The 21,673-nt window shown below is 37.1% G+C and overlaps 1 protein-coding gene across 1 annotated transcript in view; it reads right to left on the bottom strand.

Moving 5' to 3' along the window:
• Positions 1-3,813: 3,813 nt before the first annotated feature.
• LOC104989844 (spermatogenesis-associated protein 16-like) overlaps positions 3,814-21,673 on the bottom strand; it is a 135,252-nt gene continuing 117,392 nt past the window's right edge. The window contains exons 4-5 of the mRNA XM_010841635.1: positions 16,407-16,496; positions 3,814-5,882 (exon numbers count right to left, since the gene is read on the bottom strand). Coding sequence (XP_010839937.1) covers positions 5,852-5,882; positions 16,407-16,496 — 121 coding nt within the window. The 3' untranslated portion in view covers positions 3,814-5,851. The remainder of the gene's footprint in view (positions 5,883-16,406; positions 16,497-21,673) is intronic.

Consider the following 21,673-nt stretch of genomic DNA (forward strand, 5'->3'; position numbering starts at 1 on the left):
AAATTATATGCTGAGATGTATTTTTTTTTGGCATTTGTCCTGCTTTCTGTTCTCTAGGCTTCTTTGATCTGTGTTTTGGTGTCTGACAGTAATATTTTGAAATTCTCAGTGATTGCTTCACATATTGCTTCTGTTCCTTTCTTCTCCTTCTGGTATTCCCATTACATGTCTTTTATACCTTTTACAGTTTTCCCACAGCTCTTAGATATTCTCTTATGTTTTTTTCTATCACTTTTTTATTTTCAGTAATCCATTTTGAAAATTCTTATTTTTATATCCTCAAGTTCAGAGATTCTTTATTCAGCTATATATATACTCTACTAATAAGATCAAAAACATTCTTCATTTCTGTTAGTGTTTTAATCTCTAGAAGTTTTCTCTTTCTTAGAATGTTTATTTCTCTGCTTATATTATCCATCTGTTCTTGCATGTTATTTATTTTCTTTTAAAAGTCCTTTAGTATATTAATTATGTATTTTTTAAAAGTTCCCATTCTGATGATTCCCACTTTCTTGTCACATATGATTATGATTCTGATGCTTGTTCAGTTTCTTCAAACTGTGTCTATTTGCTTTTTAGTATGCATCATAAGTTTCTGTTACAATGGGGACATGATGTAATGGGTAGAAGAAACTGTAGTAAATAGGCTTTTGGTATGTAGTGGTAAGGTGTTGGAGGAGGGGAAGCATTATGAAGTCCTAATATTAGTTCTCAGTTGATGATTTACATTAGGTGAACCTGGGCTTTTGGACTGTGAGCATCACTAATACTTTCCAGTTTGTATCCCCACTCACTTTTTAGGCATGACAGAATGGCTAGAAAGGACTGGCATTGTGTATTTCTCTTCCTCCAGGTATGTTAGGCTCTGGTAAAGTATGTTCACTTGAAAGCAGGGTCTGTTGCAGAATTCTCTGGAATATTTCAAAATGGTTTCTTTTCCTTTCCTTCTGCTGGAAACATGAAGGAATTTTTCTCCTATATTCTCTGGGAGGACCTGGTGGAGCACTTGGAGATAAAACTTACAAAAGTGTAGGGGTTTCCCTATGACTGAGGCCCTTCACACCCTGAAAATTTTAGTTCTCAGGGTTTTCAACCTGAGCCTCTTGAGAAATTTGTACGCAGGTCAAGAAGCAACAGTTAGAACTGGACATGGAACAACAGATGCAGAGTACATCATGAGAAATGCTGGACTGGATGAAGCACAAGCTGGAATCAAGATTGTCAGGAGAAATACCAAAAACCTCAGATATGCAGATTACACCACACTTATGGCTGAAAGCAAAGAAGAACTAAAGAGCATCTTGATGAAAGTGAAAGAGGAGAGTGAAAAAGTTGGCTTAAAGCTCAACATTCAGAAAACTAAGATCATGGCATCGGGTCCCATCACTTCATGGCAAATGGATGGGGAAACAGCGGAAACAGTGGCAGATTTAGTTTTTTTTGTACTCCAAAATCACTGCAGATGGTGATTGCAGCCATAAAAAAAAAAGACACTTATTCCTTGGAAGAAAAGTTATGACCAACCTAGACAGCATATTAAAAAGCAGAGACATTACTTTGCCAACAAAGGTCCATCTAGTCAAGGCTATGGTTTTCCAGTAGTCATGTATGGATGTGAGAGTTGGATTATAAAGAAAGCTGAATGCCGAAGAATTGATGCTTTTGAACTGTGGTGTTGGAGAAGAGTCTTCAGAGTCCCTTGGACTGCAAGGGGATCTAACCAGTCCATCCTAAAGGAGATCAGTCCTGGGTGTTCATTTGTAAGATTGATGTTGAAGCTGAAACTCCAATACTTTGTCCACCTGATGGGAAGAATTGACTCATTTGAAAAGATTCTGATGCTGGGAAAGATTGAAGGCAGGAGGAGAAGGGGATGACAGAAGATGAGATGGTTGTATGGCATCACCAACTCAATGGACATGGGTTTGGGTGGACTCTGGGAGTTGGTGATGGACAGGGCAGCCTGGCATGCTGCAGTCCATGGGGTTGCAAAGAGTCGCACATGACTGAGCGACTTAACTGAACTGAGGGTTTTCAACAATGAGCCTCCAGAAATTTGTCAGTTACAGTTCAGATTTTCCTATCCCAGCATTGATTTTTATGGAGGATTCTGCTCAGAGATTTAACCTCCAGTAGCTTGTGATTCTCTTTGTCTATCTCTCCTATTTTGGGACAGTAGGTTTGGTTTGTGGTTAATATTTACTGGTTTAGTAACTGTATTTTAACAAGACATGTGCATGGTGGGTAGGAGACATAGTTTGAGGTCTAAGAATAGTGAAGACCGAATAGAAGACCACCTGCATAATGGTTTTTTAATGAAATAATGTGTTCAATGAAAGAAGAAACTCTTACAGAGAAAAATAGTGAAACTTCATGCCAGTCTTGACATTGAATCCTGGTGGAGCACAGGAAGAATTTACAAGTCTTCTTTGGAAATTCCTAACCAGAACTTAACACTATTCTGGTTTGGAATTCAAATTCACCCTTTGTAAAATTTTTGTGGAAGAGTAAAATGTCAACAAGAGATAAAACATTCTTGAAAAAGAGTCAGTGGGGGAACTTTTCTTTGCTATATATCAAGATATATTATAAATCCATCCTATGTAGGATAGTGTGGTTTTAGCAATGTAACAGACAAATAGATGAATGAATAGAAATCAGACCAGAAATCAACATATTCATATGTGTACTGATCTAGACAGAACCAACACTGAAGATCAATAGAAAAAGGATTTAGTAGGATAATGTTAAGATAATTTACTATCCATTGAGGGAAAAATATGATAATAGATTCCTACCTCACACCATACATAAAAATTGATTGTTCTTGAGTGAAAACTTTAAAGGCAAAGAGAACATTTAAAAAATTTTTGAAGACAATATAGGAGGCTATCTCAAGAATTTAGAATAGAAGAAAATTTCTTATAGGGCAAATCATAAAGAAATTGTACACATTTGATTACACTAAAACTAATTAAGTCCTTAGGCTTATTTTTTTAATTAAAAAATACCATGAAGAGAATGATTATATAGGCCATAAGTTGGAAGAAATACTTGCAACAAAAGTGATTAGTACCTAGAGTATATAAAAAGGCCATAAATTTAATGGTAAAAAGACAATTCAATAAGAAATGAGCAAAAGATAAAAGCACATATCACTGATGAAGAAACATGATTGACCAATAAATATTAAAAATACACAGGCTCATTAGTAATAACAATAAAGGAAGAAAATGTAAATCACAATGCAATGCCATTTCAAACTTGTCCAAATATTAAAAAATCTGGCAATACAAAGTGAGTTTTTTTGTGTGTGCAGGAATAGGCATTTGATGATAAGATTAAACTCGAATTTCATATTTGCTACTTATCAATGGTATGATTTTTGACAAGTCATTCAAGCTCTAACTTACATTTCTTCACCTACAAAATGCAGAATATAATTTCTTTCAGAGCTGAAAGAAACAAAGATGATGCAAGACAAGCATCTGGCTTGTCAGACGTTGACAATTCTGACAAAGAACAGGGGTTCATAGATGATGGTTGCTAAAACTGAGATAAATTGGGGTAATAGGAGAGTAGTCGAATGTTTATACTAAAGTTTCACCCAACAGAATTAATTCAGAGTAAAGGTATTAGAATTTTAAACCTTATCTTCAAAGCTTGTAACAACAGTAGCAGCAGCAGCAATAATTCATTGAGGACTTACTATGTGCCAGGCACTGGGTTTAATGCTTATATTCATTATTTTATTTACTCCTTATGCTTACTTTGTAAGGTAGTATTATTATCTTCATTTTATGGTTGAGGAAATTGAAACTCAGAGAGCTTACTTAATTTACTTACCCAGGGTCACATATAGCCCAGGGAGTGGAACAGAATTTTCCTGGCTTGACTATATTTTCTAGTGTATATAATTTCTCTTTAGCAGGCAGAAACAAAATCAGAACTTTTGACTTATAAGCAATTTTCACAATTAGTGGCATCAAACTTAAATTATGTGCAAAATAATATGATGAACCATGCCAGTATTTACCAAAAAAAAAAAAAAAAAGTGAAGAGTTTTGGTTGGAGTTTCTGGCAATGTTAGGATTCCTAGCTTAAATCTTTTGTCAAGTGATTGCTATTTTTGAGAGAATTGTGGAAAGGAAAAAAAAGGAAGAATGGGAGTAAAAACCAGGTGACCTGAACACTTTTCTTTCTCTGTGTAATTTGAAATTATACCTGACAACCTTGGAGACCTCCACATTGTAATTTGCTTTGGGAATAATTGAAATATTACTCAGGTGGAAACAGGAAGCTTGAATTCACAGTATATTCATACACATACACAATTTTTTAAAAAGTTAGAGTCTTGCCCCTTTTAACTCCTTAAAGCAGCCATAATCTTGTCCTTCAACCTGTATGTTAACAGTGGTTTTCAAAAACACAGATGTGCTGACTCTCAGAGTGAGATAGGGTCTTGGGGTGCCAATTTGTCTCTTGTAGTGCAGTATTTCAGCTAAAGGATTGCTCAACAAATTCTGGTTTCAATGTTGAGAAACTCACTCTCTTGGAGGGAGCTTCATCTATCTTCTAAGAGCTATAATTGTTAATAACAACAGAAATGATGATGATACTCATTTTTTATTGAGAGTTTATGATATGCCAAGCACTGTGCTAAGTGCACAATAAAATTGTCTCATTTATCCTCATAATAACCTCTGTGACACAGATACTACTATTATCTCCAATTTACAGATTGAAAACATAGGGGTTTTGATCCATATATCATAATTGTAACATTTACAGACTTTAAACTCTAGTTTACTTGACAACACTTAGATATTAGAAAACAGCACAGAACTCTGAGTTCAACTGCAGCTCCTTAGGATTAAACTTACAAATTTTTAATCCTGTTGTAGAAAATAGGGAATCGGGTGGATTTCTGATTGAAGGGAAGAGGCGAGGGAAGAGATTTTTATTTCTTCACATTTTAAGCATGACTATTCTAGGGCCTTTCTGCATTTTCTCTTATGTTCTCGTCACTGCTCCACTCACTTTTTTTTTTTTTTTTAAAGATGCAGGGTTGGATCTATAGCAAAGAAAATCTTTCTCTGTACTCTGTACTATATGCTTTCTAGACCAATATTTGCAGAAAGTGCACACAGTCCATGAACTGTGCATTTTAAAATTAGTTTAGAAATGTTTAAAGGTAATGCAAATGTGTAGCCTATCATTCAAAAGAGAAAAGGGACAGAAATAATTATCATTATAAATGTAAGCAAGATGGAGAATTCACGAAGTCAATCAATGTTTGTTTTTCCCTAATGGATTTTCAGATGTTTTTAACAGCCTGAGTCAATTTTTTTTTCTATATTGATGTAAGATTATGTATCCTTGCAATAATTTACTTATAATTTGGATCATGTCCAAAACTTTTCTTAAGGCAGCAGAATTGCTTTTTAAGCCACCTGATGTCATTACAGCCTTATATTTAGTGTTTTTATTATAAAATTAGACATTTATAAATCTGCAATTTTAAATCCTTAAGACATAATAAATGGCTAGAACTTGAAGCTGTAGTATGTTTCAAGCTTACTTTTTCCTTGAAATAACAAATACAACACCTTACATACATAAAAATTGGGTGGGCTGTTGTCTTATAGTTAGATATTTAGCCTAAGTCATGTGAAATGACTAAATATCTCTTTAATAATCTCAGTTTTAGAAATCACACCTAAGGAACACTTTTACGATATTTAGGGTTCATGCAGATTTGTCATATGTAGGGAAGAGGAAAGTCAATTTAGTGGTGGAATGATCATGCCTAACTGTATGTTACATGTGACTGACTAATGCCAGACCACACTCAAGCTGTTCTCACGGTGGTGAACCGCCTCCTGTAAAGAGAAAGAAAGCCCTTCAGGCAGACAGCCAATTTAAGAATAAAAATCAGCCTGTAGTCTTCATTTAATCTATTTGTGGGCATAAATGAGAACTTACTGTAACCAAAAAATCCTGTGATGTATTTTTAGCATCTTGCCTGGTGAATGAATGGATTTTACACTTCCAACTGAATCAGAACTGTTAAAATGAGCTCCCAGCACTGCTATCGTCTCTTCAGAATTGCTTGAGTCTACCTGTCAGTATATTCTCCTCCTTTGCAAGATACATAATAATCTCATTTAAAATCATAGAGTCCCATGACACCAAAAAAGCTGACACAGTTTCTTCCTGCTTGCTATTGTACTACTATACCTAAGTGATTATCTACAGCAACACCACTGTTTTATGTCACCAGATTTCTAAACAAACACTTCAGTTTATTTTTAGATCACTCTTTTCTTTTGACAGATTGTAATTTATATTAGCATATGCATTATTTCCAATTTCCAGTATGATCAACTTCATAAGAAAACAACCACCATAGAATCAAAATCTCAAATCCTCTGCTGAGTCTCAAGAAACTTACCTACTGCCACCTCTCCCAACCACTATTTGAATTGTCAGTGAGAGTAGCTATGAATTAACGCATCTTAAAATTTTATGTCTTGATTTGGCTTAACAGTAGCATACTGCTTGGCAAAGGAATGACCTTGGAACATGCTGATATTCATACAAAGCCCAGACCTTAAGTGTTTATACTAATTCAAACATTGGTACTCTAATGTGTTATACCTTAGGCATAGCTGACGATTCAGTTCTAAAAGATTCTGTGTTTTAAGGAATTTAGTGTTTGAGATTTTCATTTATATTCACCCATAGAGCAGATTTCCTGAAAATTCAAATATTCAAATTTGTCTCAGAGTTTCAAAAATAAAACAAAAGCAGATGTAATCATTGATCGGTTAAATCAATGACAGTTATCAAGGAGAGTCAAAGTCTTACAGAACAAATGAGATGCTTTGAGAATGGCTTATTGAAACAAGGGGATGCACAGAAGGAAGGGACTTTTTTCCCAGAAAAAATATTGTTGTTTTAGTTGCTAAATTGTGTCCAGAAAAAGATAAGTGGAATAAAGCAAGAAAAAAGGTGAATGGAGAGTAGGAGGATAAGAATGGCCAAAATGGTTAAATAGGAGTGAACTGAAAGACACTATCAGAGGTTAAGCAAGAGAGAGGCAAAGCTGAGAATTAGCTGTGAGGGAGAAAATTCATAGTGTATCAATAAACAGACTGATACAACCAATTGTTTTATTTAGTCCTGAAAGGCATATGTAATATACAACAGCTCTGCAATCTAATGTGTCATTTAGTGCAGTGTTTTAAGAGCAAAGATGAAAACATTTAGAGCACATATTATGTTATTTAATCTGTTTCTCACAATATTACATGTGTTGTTAAGTTGCTAAGTCATGTCCAACTCTTTGTGACCCCATGGACTGAAGCATGCCAGGCTCCTCTGTCCTTCACTATCTCCTGGAGTTTGCTCAACTTCATGTGCATTGAGTCAGTGATGCTATCTAACCATCTCATCCTCTATCACCATCTTCCCCTTTAGCTTTTCCGTCTTTCCCAGCACTGGGGTCTTTTCCAATGAGTTGGCTCTTCCCATCAAGTGGCCAAAGTATTGGAGTTTCAGCTTTTGCATCAGCCTTTCCAATGAATATCCAACGCTGATTTCCTCCAGGATTAACTGATTTGATCTCCTTGCATTCCAGGGTACTATCAAGAGTCTTCTTCAGCACCACAGTTCAAAAGCATCAGTTCTTCAATGCTCAGCCTTCTTTATGATTTCTCACATCTGTATATGACTCCTGGAAAAACCATAACTTTGACTGTATGGACCTTTGTTGGCAAAGTAATGTCTCTGCTTTTTAATACGCTGTCTAGGTTTGTCGTAGTTTTTCTTCCTAGGAGAAAGCGTGTTTTAATTTTATGGTGGCAGTCACCATCTGCACTAATTTTGGGACCTAAGAAAGTAACATGACACTAAATAACATTTCAAAATATAGAGCAGACCAGACTTGTTGTAGATGATAAGTAAACTAAAGCTAATGAACTCTCTAAGATAACACCTTTTTCTAACAGTGGTCTGCTGTTTAACATAGTCTAACAATGGATTTCACTCTCACTTTTCACTTTCATGCATTGGAGAAGGAAATGGCAACCCACTCCAGTGTTCTTGCCTGGAGAATCCCAGGGACGGGGGAGCCTTGTGGGCTCCTGACTATGGGGTCACACAGAGTTGGACACGACTGAAGTGACTTAGCAGCAGCAGCGGCAACAATGGACTAAAATCTTACCCCAACTGGCCTTGCACAAAATTTGATATGGGACAGAGTCCTTATGCTGGTAGAAGGAAGCTCAGCCTTTATTGCTGAGAAATTAAACTCTAGTATCCATTTAGAGCTGGAGAGAGGACTCGATCTGGGCTTTAAATCTGATGGTATGGCCCACAGACTTCTCTGGGCTCCTGATCAATTCATCAGATGATGAGGTTGTCAAATGACTAATCTGTTAAATTTATAAATATGCTTACTTATTAAGATGGCTTATTTATTTTATTTTTTGAAAACAAATCTTTTTTTAAGCTCTGTATCCTGGTTCATGTTTTTAAAAAAATGTTATTGGGTATAATTGATTTATGATGTTGTGTTAGTTTCAGGTATACAGCGAAGTCAATCTGTTATACAGATACCCACACATTTTTAGATTCTTTTCCTATAGGCAATTACAGGGTATTGAGTAGAGTTCTCTGTGCTATACAGTAGGTCCGTATTAGGTAACTATTTTATATATAGTAGTGTGTATATGTCAATCCCTAGCTTCCAGTTTATTCCCCACCCTCTTACCCTGTAGTAATCATAAATTTATTTTCTACATCTTTAATTCTGTTTCGTTTTGGTAGATAAGTTCATTTATAGACTTTTTTTTTTAAAGATTCCGTGTATAAATGATATCATTTGATATCCTAAGACAGTTTAACTTCTTAGAAAATTTATAATAATCCTATAGGATCCAGGTCTCCAGAATTCTGGGGCCTATGATTTCTCTCTGTTCTTCAGTCTCCCCTCTGTGAAATACACAGCCCAGATTGTGCCGTGTTGCCCATTGTCCATTTCCCCTATTTTGGCTTTTTCTAGCGTCAGGAGGTAAAGTAAAAAGCTGTTAAGATCACCTCATTAAATGCAAGTTGTTGTAAATGCTATAAATACTTAAAACTACATTTTATCACACAGGCAAATTTGGTCACCCTTCAGAAACTGGGGAATGAATCCTAAAAATGATAAAGTGTTTTAAAAAATGACTTTCAAAGTAGAAAGAAATTAGTTTAAATTGTTAAACTTCCAAATTAAAATTTTGGTTATGTTACTTAGACTAAACAGTCATAGAGTATTCAAGAATAGTAGAGTAATAATCATACACACAAGAGTATATTTTTAAGAATCAATCATTCTATAACCTTAGCTTTTGAAGGACTGAAAATTTTCAAAAATTAAAAAGGTTTGCTAAATGTATTCATGAGGAATATATACATATAAATGTATTCATATTAATATTAATTAGTCAATACGATTATTTCTTAGAGTAAGGTTTTAGTAAACTTTAAATTTGGTGAATTCTGCAAATTGGTCACTTGACCAGTTGATTCTTCAGTGAATTGCATTTTCATGAACGGGATAACTTAAACTTCCTTAAGATGACACTGTGTTTGAAAAACTAGTAATAACTGCCAACATTCAAAAGTCAAGAAATTTCTTGGAAAGCTCTGAAATATTATACTATTTCTTGGAGACTCAAAAATCTACAACATTTGATTGTTATATCCTGTATTTCTATATAGCAACATTAACTGGACCTGAATAAGGTTACTCCTTTCATACTGTGTGGCCAGTGTGCTCTTGACAGTCCTGATTTATGCCTGTTTCCCTGTTATAATTCTTAAAAGTGCCCACTTTCACTATCACAATGTTCAGTCTGAAAGATGAATTGTATGGTGACTCTAGTTAGTGAGCTCCAGTGTTCTGTATTTTATATAACATCCTTTTATCTTATAATTGGTCCCCTTCACACATCATCTGCATGGGCTTTGTAAGCATTTGAATGTATTATTCCTGCTCTAGTCTCCCATGATCTAATTCATGAGCAACTGCTGCTGCTACTGCTAAGTCACTTCAGTCATGTCCGACTCTGTGCGACCCCATAGACGGCGGCCCACCAGGCTCCCCTGTTCCTGAGATTCTCCAGGCAAGAACACTGGAGTCGGTTGCCATTTCCTTCTCCAATGCATGAAAGTGAAAAGTGAAAGTGAATTTGCTCAGTCGTGTCCAACCTTCAGCGATCCCATGGACTGCAGCCTTTCAGGCTCCTCTGTCCATGGGATTTTCCAGGCAAGAGTACTGGAGTGGGGTGCCATTGCCTTCTCTGCATGTATGAGGAAACACACAGCTAATTCTTCCTTAGTGATGGATAAAGAGGCTTTGTTGTGTTTCTCTCCCTTACTGTTATCTTCTGTTTGCTACCCCTTACACAACATGGTCTTCAACATTCTGTGCAATATCATCTATTTTTTGCCCCATGAATCTTCATTATAGGAGGCATGATTATATCATATGACTTTACCATTAAGTACACACTCTTGTATCTCTTTTTCAACCAGGATTGTACCAACCATTTCATGTAATATTGCCTTACTGATGAAGCTAAGTGGTTATTAACCACAAACTCAAAAACTAGCTAATTTGTAAACCGCAAATTTGGTTTGTGCCAAGTGCTATGCTAGTTGATGAATATATAGAGATGTACTAATATTATCAAAAGTCATTAGTCTTGACTTTGGTTTGCTTTTTTACATCTGTATATATAGTTTCTTGTCTTATCTTTCTTATGAAGGTAAGTCAAATTGTGTGTGTGTTGGAGGAGGGACAGATTTCAGCAAGGACATTCTGCTTCAACACACTTATAGAGATAGAAACAGAAATGTTAAAGGGCTAGGCTGTTGACTATTTCAAGTAGGCCTCACAGATTTACTGTTTCTTGGGTAATTACAGTAATCTCAATTTAGATTTATGGTATAAAAATGTGATTTCATCAATTTAACTGGTGTCAGGTGTCTTTGGCCACCTGATGCAAAGAGCCAATTCATTGGAAAAGATCCTGATGCTGGGAAAGATTGAGAGCAGGAGGAGAAGAGGGCAGCAGAGGATGAGATGGTTGGATGGCATCATCAACTCAATGGACATGAGTCTGATCTAAATCTGGGAGTTAGTGAAGGACAGGGAAGCCTGGAGTCTTGCAGTCCAAAAGGGTCCCAAAGAGTCAGAACAACTGAGCAACTGAAAAACAACAACAAGGTATTTTTTGAGGGTGACTAGCATTCCTGTAGAACCTAAATCAAAAATAAACATCCTTATTTTTATTCTGCTTTCTACCATTTATATATGCTAGCTCTTTCTTCTGGTAGGATGTTTCTGAAAAGATATTGACCAATAAAATAAAAGGGCCTTCCTATTGTCATAAACCTGACTGATAACCTCTATTCAGTTACATTTCCTCTAGGTTCTCTGATAGAGAATCTGAGATTTTGTGAAACTGTCTTAGATGTCTTTTTTGGTCTATTCATTAGGAATTCCTTCCTGAATAGATCTGGTTAGGCTTTAGCTTAGTTCAGTTCAGTTCAGTCACTCAGTAGTAACCAACTCTTTTCGACCCCGTGGACTGCACTACGCTAGGCTTCCCTGTCCATCACCAACTCCCGGAGCTTACTCAAACTCATGTCCATTGAGTCGGTGATGCCATCCAACCAACCCCTGTCGTCCATTTCTCCTCCCTCCTTCAATCATTCCCAGCATCACGTCTTTTCCAATGAGTCAGTTTTTTGCATCAGGTGGCCAAGTATTGGAGTTTCAGCTTCAGCATCAGTCCTTCCAATGAATATTCAGGACTGATTTCCTTTAGGATGGACTGGTTGGATCTGCTTGCTGTCTAAGGGACTCCCAAGAGTCTTCTCCAACACCACAGTTCAAAAGCATCAATTCTTCAGCACTCAGCTTTCTTTGCAGTCCAACTGTCACATCCATACATGACTGCTGGAGAAACGATAGCTTTGACTAGACAGACCTTTATTAGCAAAGTAATGTCTCGGCTTTTTAATATGCTGTCTAGGTTGGTCATAGCTTTTCTTCCAAGGAGCAAGCATCTTTTAATTTCATGACTGCAATCACCATCTGCAGTGATTTTGGAGCCCCCAAAATAAAGTCTGTCACTGTTTCCATTGTTTCCTCATCTATTTGCCATGAAGTGATGGGACCAGATTCTGTGATCTTAGTTTTCTGAATGTTGAGCTTTAAGTTAACTTTTTCACTCTCTTCTTTCATTTTCATCAAGAGACTCTTTAGTTCTTCACTTTCTGCCATAAGGGTGGTATCATCTACATATCTGAGGTTATTGATAATTCTCCTGGCAATTTTGATTCCAGCTTGTGCTTCCTCCAGTCCAGCATTTCTCATGATGTACTCTGCATATAAATTAAATAAGCAGGGTTACAATATACAGCCTTGACATACTCCTTTCCTGATCTGGAACCAGTCTGTTCTTCCGTGTCCAGTTCTAACTGTTGCTTCCTGACCTGCATACAGGTTTCTCAAGAGGCAGGTCAGGTGGTCTGGTATTCCCATCTCTTTCAGAATTTTCTACAGTTTGTTGTGACCCACATAGTCAAAAGCTTTGGCATATTCAATACAGCAAAAATAGATGTATTTCTGGAACTCTCTCACTTTTTCTATAATCTAGCAGATGTTGGCAATTTGATCTATGGTTCCTCTGCCTTTTCTAAAACCAGCTTGAACATCTGGAAATTCACAGTTCATGTATTGTTGAAGCCTGGCTTGGAGGAATTTGTGCATTACTTTGCTAGCATGTGAGATGAGTGCAATTGTATGGTAGTTTGAACATTCTTTGGGATTGCGTTTCTTTGGGATTGGAATGAAAATTGACCTTTTCCAGTCCTGTGGCCACTGCTGAGTTTTCCAAATTTGCTGGCATATTGAGTGAAGCACTTTCACAGCATCATCTTTTAGGATTTGCGATAGCTCAACTCGAATTCCATCACCTGTACTAGTTTTGTTCATAGTGATGCTTCCTAAAGCCCACTTGACTTTGCATCCCAGGATTTCTGGTTCTAGGTGAGTGATTACACCATTGTGATTATCTGGCTCAGATGATCTCTTTTGTACAGTTCTTCTGTGTATTCTTGACACTTCTTAATATCTTCTGCTTCTGTTAGGTCCATAATCATTTCTGTCCTTTATTGTGCCCATCTTTGTATGAAATGTTCCCTTGGTATCTCTAATTTTCTTGAGGAGATCTCTAGTATTTCCCATTCTATTGTCTTCCTCTATTTCTTTGCATTGATCTCTGAGGAAGGCTTTCTTATCTCTCCTTGCTATTCTTTGGAACTCTGCATTTAAATGGGTATATTTTTCCTTTTCTCCTTTGTGTTTTGCTTCTCTTCTTTTCACAGCTATTTGTAAGCCCTCCTCAGACAACCATTTTGCCTTTTTGCATTTCTTTTTTTGGGGAAGGGGACGATCTTGATCACTGCCTCCTGTACAATGTCATGAATCTCCGTCCATAGTTCTACAGGAACTCTGTATCAGATCTAATCCCTTGAATCTATTTGTCAGTACACTGTATAATCATAAGGTATTTGATTTAGGTCATACCTGAATGGTTAGGCTTAGAAAATTTTAAATAGTCCATTTCCTAGGGACTAGTTATAAATACACTATCTTGGACCAGATGGGAGATGACCTACATGACTGGGAATCATGGTTTTAAAACTTACTGTGTTACATGGTAATGGCATTCTTTTGTATTTGCTTGGTGCCTTTCAACCTCAGAAGCATGCCTACTTGGCTCCTTAGAGAAAATATCTTGATGTGTGGGCTTTTTCAATGGGTTTTCATATAATGTGTTTGTAAGAGCCCTGAACCAAAACTACCTAAGTGTCCAAGCAATTAATTGATAAGTATGAATGTTTAATATATTGATTTGTATTTATTGTTTTACACTAGAAATCAAATAGTTAAGAGACACTAAGATATTAATGTTCTTGGGTCATATTATTCTTTCCCTAGAGGGGAAAAAAGGATGGCCAATACTCTATATTGAGGACGATAATTGCCAAGGAAACCAAGATGAAAAATACTTGAATTTGAAAGTAATTGTATCTGCTTCTCTGTTGGAAAGTCCATACCAGTATAGCCAACAGTTATTAGGAAACTTCTCAAGGAGTATTGTCAAGTTAGCCATCAAATGATATGAAACAGATGCACTTATTACACTTCAGGGATATTATGTCGAGGGAAATGGATGTTTCATGCCAATACTGCCTGTAGGTACTGACAAATTCTTAATTTTCTAGTTCTCATTGTTTGTTCATTTGTTTTAGGAACCATAAAGAATTTTTATCACCAGTGTAACTCAAATGGTTAGGTTTGATACAATTAAGTTATAGTCAATGATCTTCTGGTGTCTGGCTCTCCCCTAAACTCCAAAATCATGGATTTGAAGCATTTGCCAATTTATATAGTATACATTCTCCCAGCAACGCTAATTTCTTTTACAGTAAACAACTGGCTCTCCTAATGTTCCTGAATATTTAACAATGGGCTCTCTAGAGTCTATACAAGTTAACCTAAGTGTATTACTAGCAGTTTTAACTAGTTGCAATCTAGTTCTGAAGTTGCATCTAGCTTTCTCCTGTTATTTTTTTGATTAGATTCAGAAAACACATTAATGAACTACCTCTTAAAGAAAATTATTTACAGATAACTGTACTGTATCTGTTTATGCTAAACTGATTAGATTTGTTTGTAGTTAATGACTTTTACAGACAGAAGGAAGCTTACTATCATCTCTTAAATACCCTTTCACTCACATAGTACGTGTAGGCAGAAAATAAGCCACAGGGATAACTCAGTAAAGAACATAAAAAGTAGAAGAAGTTGTATGTAGCTAACGTAAGAAAACATTTAGGAAACAAGTATAAGGAAAAATAAAGTGTATAAATGAGATTGATAGAGACATACTTTGAATTTTAAAAGAGGACATTACCACACAGATAAATAGATAGTGTGACTTATCTATTGTGGTTGACTGTGAGTAGAGTATTGTGATTAATTCAGTCTTCCATGTCATCATTTAAATGAGTTCAAGTAATACCTGCTGCTGCTGCTGCTGCTGCGTCGCTTCAGTCGTGTCCGACCCCATAGATGGCAGTCCACCAGGCTCCCCCGTCCCTGGGATTCTCCAGGCAAGAACACTGGAGTGGGTTGCCATTTCCTTCTCCAATGCATGAAAGTGAAAAGTGAAGGTAAAGTCACTCAGTCGTGTCCGACCCTTAGCGACCCCATGGACTGCAGCCTACCAGGCTCCTGCATCCATGGGATTCTCCATGCAAGAGTACTGGAGTGGGGTGCCATTTAATACCTAGGACTGTCTTATAGAATGCATGTCAAACTCATAGTATCAATTTTATGAAATCACTTTATTACTATTTATATTATTTATTATTTAAATTTCTTAAAGTTTTCATTTTCTAAGAAAGTATTATTTATATATATTATAGAGATAGTAGCCACCAGCAACCTAGGCTCCCCATTCCTATTACTATGGATTTCTCCCTAGGAGTTATGTTTGGAGTGTATGTAGAAACCACTCACACTTTATTGATAAAATCCTTGGATGGTAAATTGGCTGGATAAGAAACAATAGATACCTATACATTAGGAGATGAAGAAAATTCTTTGAGAGAATTTAACAAAGGGAAGGGGAGTCTAATATGATGATCTTAACTCAGGAATAAAAAGCCTTCATTGCCACAGGTACAAAGGAATTCTGAGTGTAGCATGGAGGCTGTTACACAAGTCTTGTAATTCTTTGCCATAAGTCTAGGTTCTGGGGATGAGAATATCAGGAGTTGCTTCACTAGGTTTTTATGAAACATACTGCAGGTCCAAGAGACAATACTTTAGGACACCTCTTAAAACGCTTGGTGTTATAGCTTAGACCATCTTTTCTAGAAATGGGCTGCTGAGATCCTTTTCATGTGGTTGGGTTTTATTTCCAGAACTCAAGATAGAGAGAGTCACAAAATTGTGTCATTACAACTAGGATCAGGAATGTACTTGAGAGCAAGAGGTCAAGTTCATTTCTAATCTTCCCTGGAAGTTTTCCCATCATTATCAGTGACCTCATGGCTGGAAAGTTTGAATTTTCCCAAGAGCTATGAACACAGAGTGGCTTTAATTAAAGAAAAAGATAGTCAATAATTGTTGGTTTGACATTTATAAGACAATAATTCTGGTAAAATCATATTCCATGAGAGAAATGGAAAGTTCTATTATGCTATTACCAGAAGCTGAGAATGAAATTAATTTAACTTGAAATAAATCTTCACAAAAGTTATAATAAACATACCGGGCAGCTTCTGAATATCTCTCCAGACATCTAAACACTGTTGCCTGACGAAGATGATTTCGGAAATAGGCAGGGTTTAAAACAATGCTCCTGAAAAGATAAAAGAAATGCAAATGTTATTAAGCTCTTAAAAGTCAATTTCCAGAAGTGTATAGGAATGAAATAGCAATCATCCAATTTTACATACATCTATTTTAAAAGACACTAGGGAATGGATCATTTTTTCTTCCTGTAATTGTCAGTTAAGATAAATAAACAAGCATTATTGAAAATTAAGTTTGCATGATAAAAGCAATTTTATTTATAACACTGGCTAACTTTTATAGCTATAACAATGACAAAGAATTTGAATCCAACTTTTATTACATATAAGACATGTGTTATTTTATTTGTCATATGCTGATAAATTAGGCAAAAATCTCAGATTGTGGTCTATCTACCCATAATGAAGAAGGAGATTGTTAGCTGCTGGATTTCAGTTAAATGAGTGGAACTGGAATAGGTGACTTGTTCGTTTGCAATCCATGTTGGGTTCTGTGCCTTCTCCCAGTTGGACAATTGTAGTGAAATGGTAGGAACCCTGTACCATTGGGTAAGGATTCTGGTCCTCACCTTGCCACTTTTGGTAAGGCCCTTGTTTACTTTGGGTTTACATTTTCTTTTGCTGAAATTTCAAGGCTTGATTTTGGATAAGATTATCTATCCTTGCTTGCTGATTCTTCCATTATCTCACAGAGTTTTGGAGTCACAATCCAAGCTCAGATGAGAAGATGATCACTCCACAGCTGCCTTCTTTCCCTAGAGATAAACTGGTAGCTCTTCTTTTCCCTTGCTTCCCTGAAAGCCAGGCACTGCTCAAAGCTTTTGATATAATGAGGTAAGCTAGACAAATGAAGAGCACAACTCATCACCAAATGAGGAGAGAGCCATTAGTGAAAGTTTGAGGGATAGCTTATATCAGAATGTGTTGTGTTTGTGGATGTAAGATACATAATGTTATAGAACCGACACAGGACTATTAAACAATTTTTTTGTGTGTGCCTGCTTTTACAAGTTGATGTGGAGAAGGCAATGGCACCCCACTCCAGTACTCTTGCCTGGAAAATCCCATGGATGGAGGAGCCTGGTGGGCTGCAGTCCATGGGGTCTTGAAGAGTCAGACACAACTGAGCGACTTCACTTTCACTTTTCACTTTCCTGCATTGGAGAAGGAAATGGCAACCCACTCCAGTGTTCTTGCCTGGAGAATCCCAGGGATGGGGGAGCTTGGTGGGCTGCCGTCTGTGGGGTCACACAGAGCTGGACATGACTGAAGTGACTTAGCAGCAGCAGCAGCAGCTTTAACAAGTTGATGAGAATCACTTAGAATTAGTCTATTAATGAAGGAAGTGATTCTTGATCTTTTTTTTTTTTTTTGAGAGGTTCACAAATTGGAGAATTAAAGCTGTGAACCTCTGTCTAAAAAAATGCAGATAAACATGGTTGCCTAAATTCAGGGAATTCATGTGATCCTTTAAGGTTATTCATGAACTCGAGATTGAGAAAAACATACAGACAAGAATAGTCCCATTCCCAGAAACATTGCTTATGGAAAGAATAAAATAAAAAAGCTGCATCTATCTGACCCACATAGAGTCATAGAATTATATGATGATGAGGTGAATTGATTGACTAGTTTAGCTCACTTTAAACACAAGTGAATAGAATCCAGAGAGACTAACGGACCCTTCTAAAGTCATTCATAGTTGGCTGCAATGCTGCTTCAAGTTTATTATTATGTTTCTCCTCTCCTAGCCTCAGCACTTCATAAGTTATCTTACTCCTTCTCTGTGATGATTTCTGAATTAAAGAAGCCTGGGTCAGTAAAGTTTTACTACATTCTATGACTAGAAATTTGTACAAATACATAACATTAATCCTGCAAGAACACAGACCATTTGCTTTACTGATTTCTGATTAAACTGTTGGAAATTTAAAGCCTATTCCATGAGTTTATTCCATATCAACACTGAACTATTAATATCTAGTACTAATACTTTATATTAATTCAGAAAAAGGTATGTTAGTGAAATATGTTTGTAAATTTTATCCCTGTAAGAGTAATCTTGTAAAATTAGGTCAGAGTGAAAAGAGAAGTGCTCTGTCTAGGGGCCTGGGTCTTCCAACTCTGATCAGAAACCCTTCTTTCACAACATGGCTAATTCTTTCCTCTTACTTAGTAATATTTATTCACTTAGGCATTTTTAGTAAATATCTGCAAATGTGATGAGACAAAATCCTTATGAATGAACATATTTTTTTTCCTTTGTTATCTTTTTGCCCATGATGCAGTATTTCGGTTTTACTGAGCTATTCTTCAAGAATCTTGCTTTGCCAGATGTGTTCTTTTCATAAAAATGGATTAGACTGGAGAGAAGCATGGGGTGTGGTGGATAGGAGGAGTAGTGATGAGAGAAGGGTTTAGTAAAATAGAGGGCTAAGGGAGAGGAGGAGTCATTGAAGTGGTCTTGGAAGAGATTTTTGTGGGTAGTGAGATAAATATTGTTTCCATGTAATTTTTAAAAAGAATGGGTTTCTTTAAAAATTTCTTATAATTATAAGTCCTTTTTATGGTGTTGAAGAAATACAGTAGAGGACATGAGTTTGGAAGTCACTGTTGCTAAACTGGACTAGGTTCTTCTAAACTGTAACAACATCTGACACTGAGCCATGTGAATCATTGCTTCATAAGAGGGACCAAGAAGTCTAGGACCTAGTCTACCCTGACGGTGAAGGTACTTACAAAAGGAAGTTTATAAATTTGGGATGAGATATTGTTTGGCCATTTATTATTTCTGGCTTCTTTATAATTATTGCAGCATTCACTGTGTGCTTATGATATGCACTGTTAGATATTTGGCAAGGAAATGCTAGTGGTGATTGTAAAGCCTACTTTTTACATTTTATTGATTTATTTGATGCTTTCTATAATGCCCTTTTAAAGATGCATTTTATGTTGTGTATAACTTACAGAGGAAATATTGGTTTATCTTTTAAAAAGTTCTTAATCATTCATCATTTGATGCCATTTGGGGACCTATGGGAGGCTGTCTATGACTGAAGTGTACAATCTGACTGGGATTGTAATGAAAATAAATCAACCTACAGTTATAATCAGAGAGAGATCTCTGTGCTGATTGGTTTGATTTTAAAAGAGAGGAAATAGTTATGACTTAGTTATGTTGATAGGGGTTGTGGTAAAAATAAGAATCATGCTAGAATGGCTAAGTTATGGAAGTCATTGAATTTTTGTCAGAGGAATGAAGACAGCGTTAATAATGAGACAGTCAATTCCTAGGCAGATTGATAAGAAGTCAGGAGAGGAGAGAGGGGTCTGGAATTCTCAAGGAGGAGGAAAGGACAAACATCTTTTTTTTTTCTCTGCATTCCTTAGTCTTGGTCACATAAAACACTTATTTTTTTTTTTAAACAATGATTACACAACAAACAACACAGCTTAAATTCTGTCCTGAAAGTGAAGTTGCTCAGTCGTGTCCGACTCTTTGCGATCCCATGGACTGTAATCTACCAGACTTCTCTGTCCATGGGATTTTCCAGGCAAGAGTACTAGAGTGGGTTGCCATTTCCTTCTCCAGGGAATCTTCCTGACCCAGGGATTGAACTCAGGTCTCCTGCATTTTAAGCAGATGCTTTACCCTCTGAGGCACCAGGGAAGCCCCTGTACTAAGGATTATGTAACAACAATTTATCCTGCTTGAGGACAGTTTCTCCTTCCTGAAAACTTTCTGGCTAATCCTGTTATCTTTTTTGCCTTTTCAAAAACTGTTCATGGGGTTCTCAAGGCAAGATTACTGAAGTGGTTTGCCATTCCCTTCTCCAGTGGACCACATTTTGTCAGAACTCTCCACCATGACCCATGAGTCTTGTGTGGCCCTACATGGCATGGCTCATAGCTTCATTGAGTTAGACAAGGCTGTGGTCCATGTAATCAGATTGGTTAGTTTTCTGTGACTATGGTTTTCAGACTGTCTGCCCTCTGATGGAGAAGGATAAGAGGCTTATGGAAGCGTTCTGATGGGATAGACTGACTGAAACTGGGTCTTGTTCTGATGGGTGGGGCCATGCTCAGTAAATCTTAAATCCAATTTTCTGTTGATGGGTTGAGCTGTGTTCCCTTCTTGCTATTTACCTGGGACCAAACTATAGTGGAGGTAATGAAGATAATGGTGACCTCCCTCAAAAGTTCCCATGCATGTACTGCTACATCAGTGCCCCCAACCCTGCAGCAGGCCACCACTGACCCATTCCTCCACCGGAGACTCCCAGACACCCACAGGCAAGTCCGGGACAATCTCTTGTGGGGTCGCTGCTTCTTTCTCCTGGGTTCTGGTACACAAGGTTCTGTTGTGCCCTCCAAGAGTCTGTTTCCCAGTATGATTTCCCAGTCTATATCCCATGAACAGTATGAAAATGCAAAAAGATAGGACACTGAAAGATGAACTACCCAGATTGGTAGCTGCCCAATATGTTACTGGAGATCAGTGGAGAAATAACCCTGGAAAGAATGAAGAGACAGAGCCAAAACAAAAACAACACCCAGTTGTGGATGTGACTGGTGATGGAAGCAAGGTCTGATGCTGTAAAAAGCAATATTGCAAAGGAACCTGGAATGTTAGGTCCATGAATCAATGCAAATTGAAAGTGGTCAAACAGGAGACGGCAAGAGTGAATGTCAACATTTTGCTGCTGCTGCTGCTAAGTCACTTCAGTCGTGTCCGACTCTGTGCGACCCCATAGACGGCAGTCCACCAGGCTCCCCTGTCCCTGGGATTCTCCAGGCAAGAACACTGGAGTGGGTTGCCATTTCCTTCTCCAATGCATGAAAGTGAAAAGTGAAAGTGAAGTCGCTCAGTCATGTCTGACTCCTAGCGACCCCATGGACTGCAGCCCACCAGGCCCCTCTGTCCATGGGATTTTCCAGGCAAGAGTACTGGAGTGGGTTGCCATTGCCTTCTCCATCGACGGTTTAGGAATCAGCGAACTAAAATGGGCTGAAATGGATGAATTTAACTCAGATGACCATTATATCTACTACTGTGGGCAAGAATCCTTAGAAGAAATGGAGTAGCCATCATACTCAACAAAAGAGTCCAAAATGCAGTACTTGGATGCAATCTCAAAAATGACAGAATGACTCTGTTCGATTCCAAGGCAAATCATTCAATGTCACGGTAATCCAAGTCCATGCCCTGACCAGTAACACTGAA

Source organism: Bison bison, unplaced genomic scaffold, assembly GCF_000754665.1.
Source record: "Bison bison bison isolate TAMUID 2011002044 unplaced genomic scaffold, Bison_UMD1.0 scf7180017864164, whole genome shotgun sequence".
Taxonomy (NCBI): Eukaryota; Metazoa; Chordata; class Mammalia; order Artiodactyla; family Bovidae; genus Bison; species Bison bison.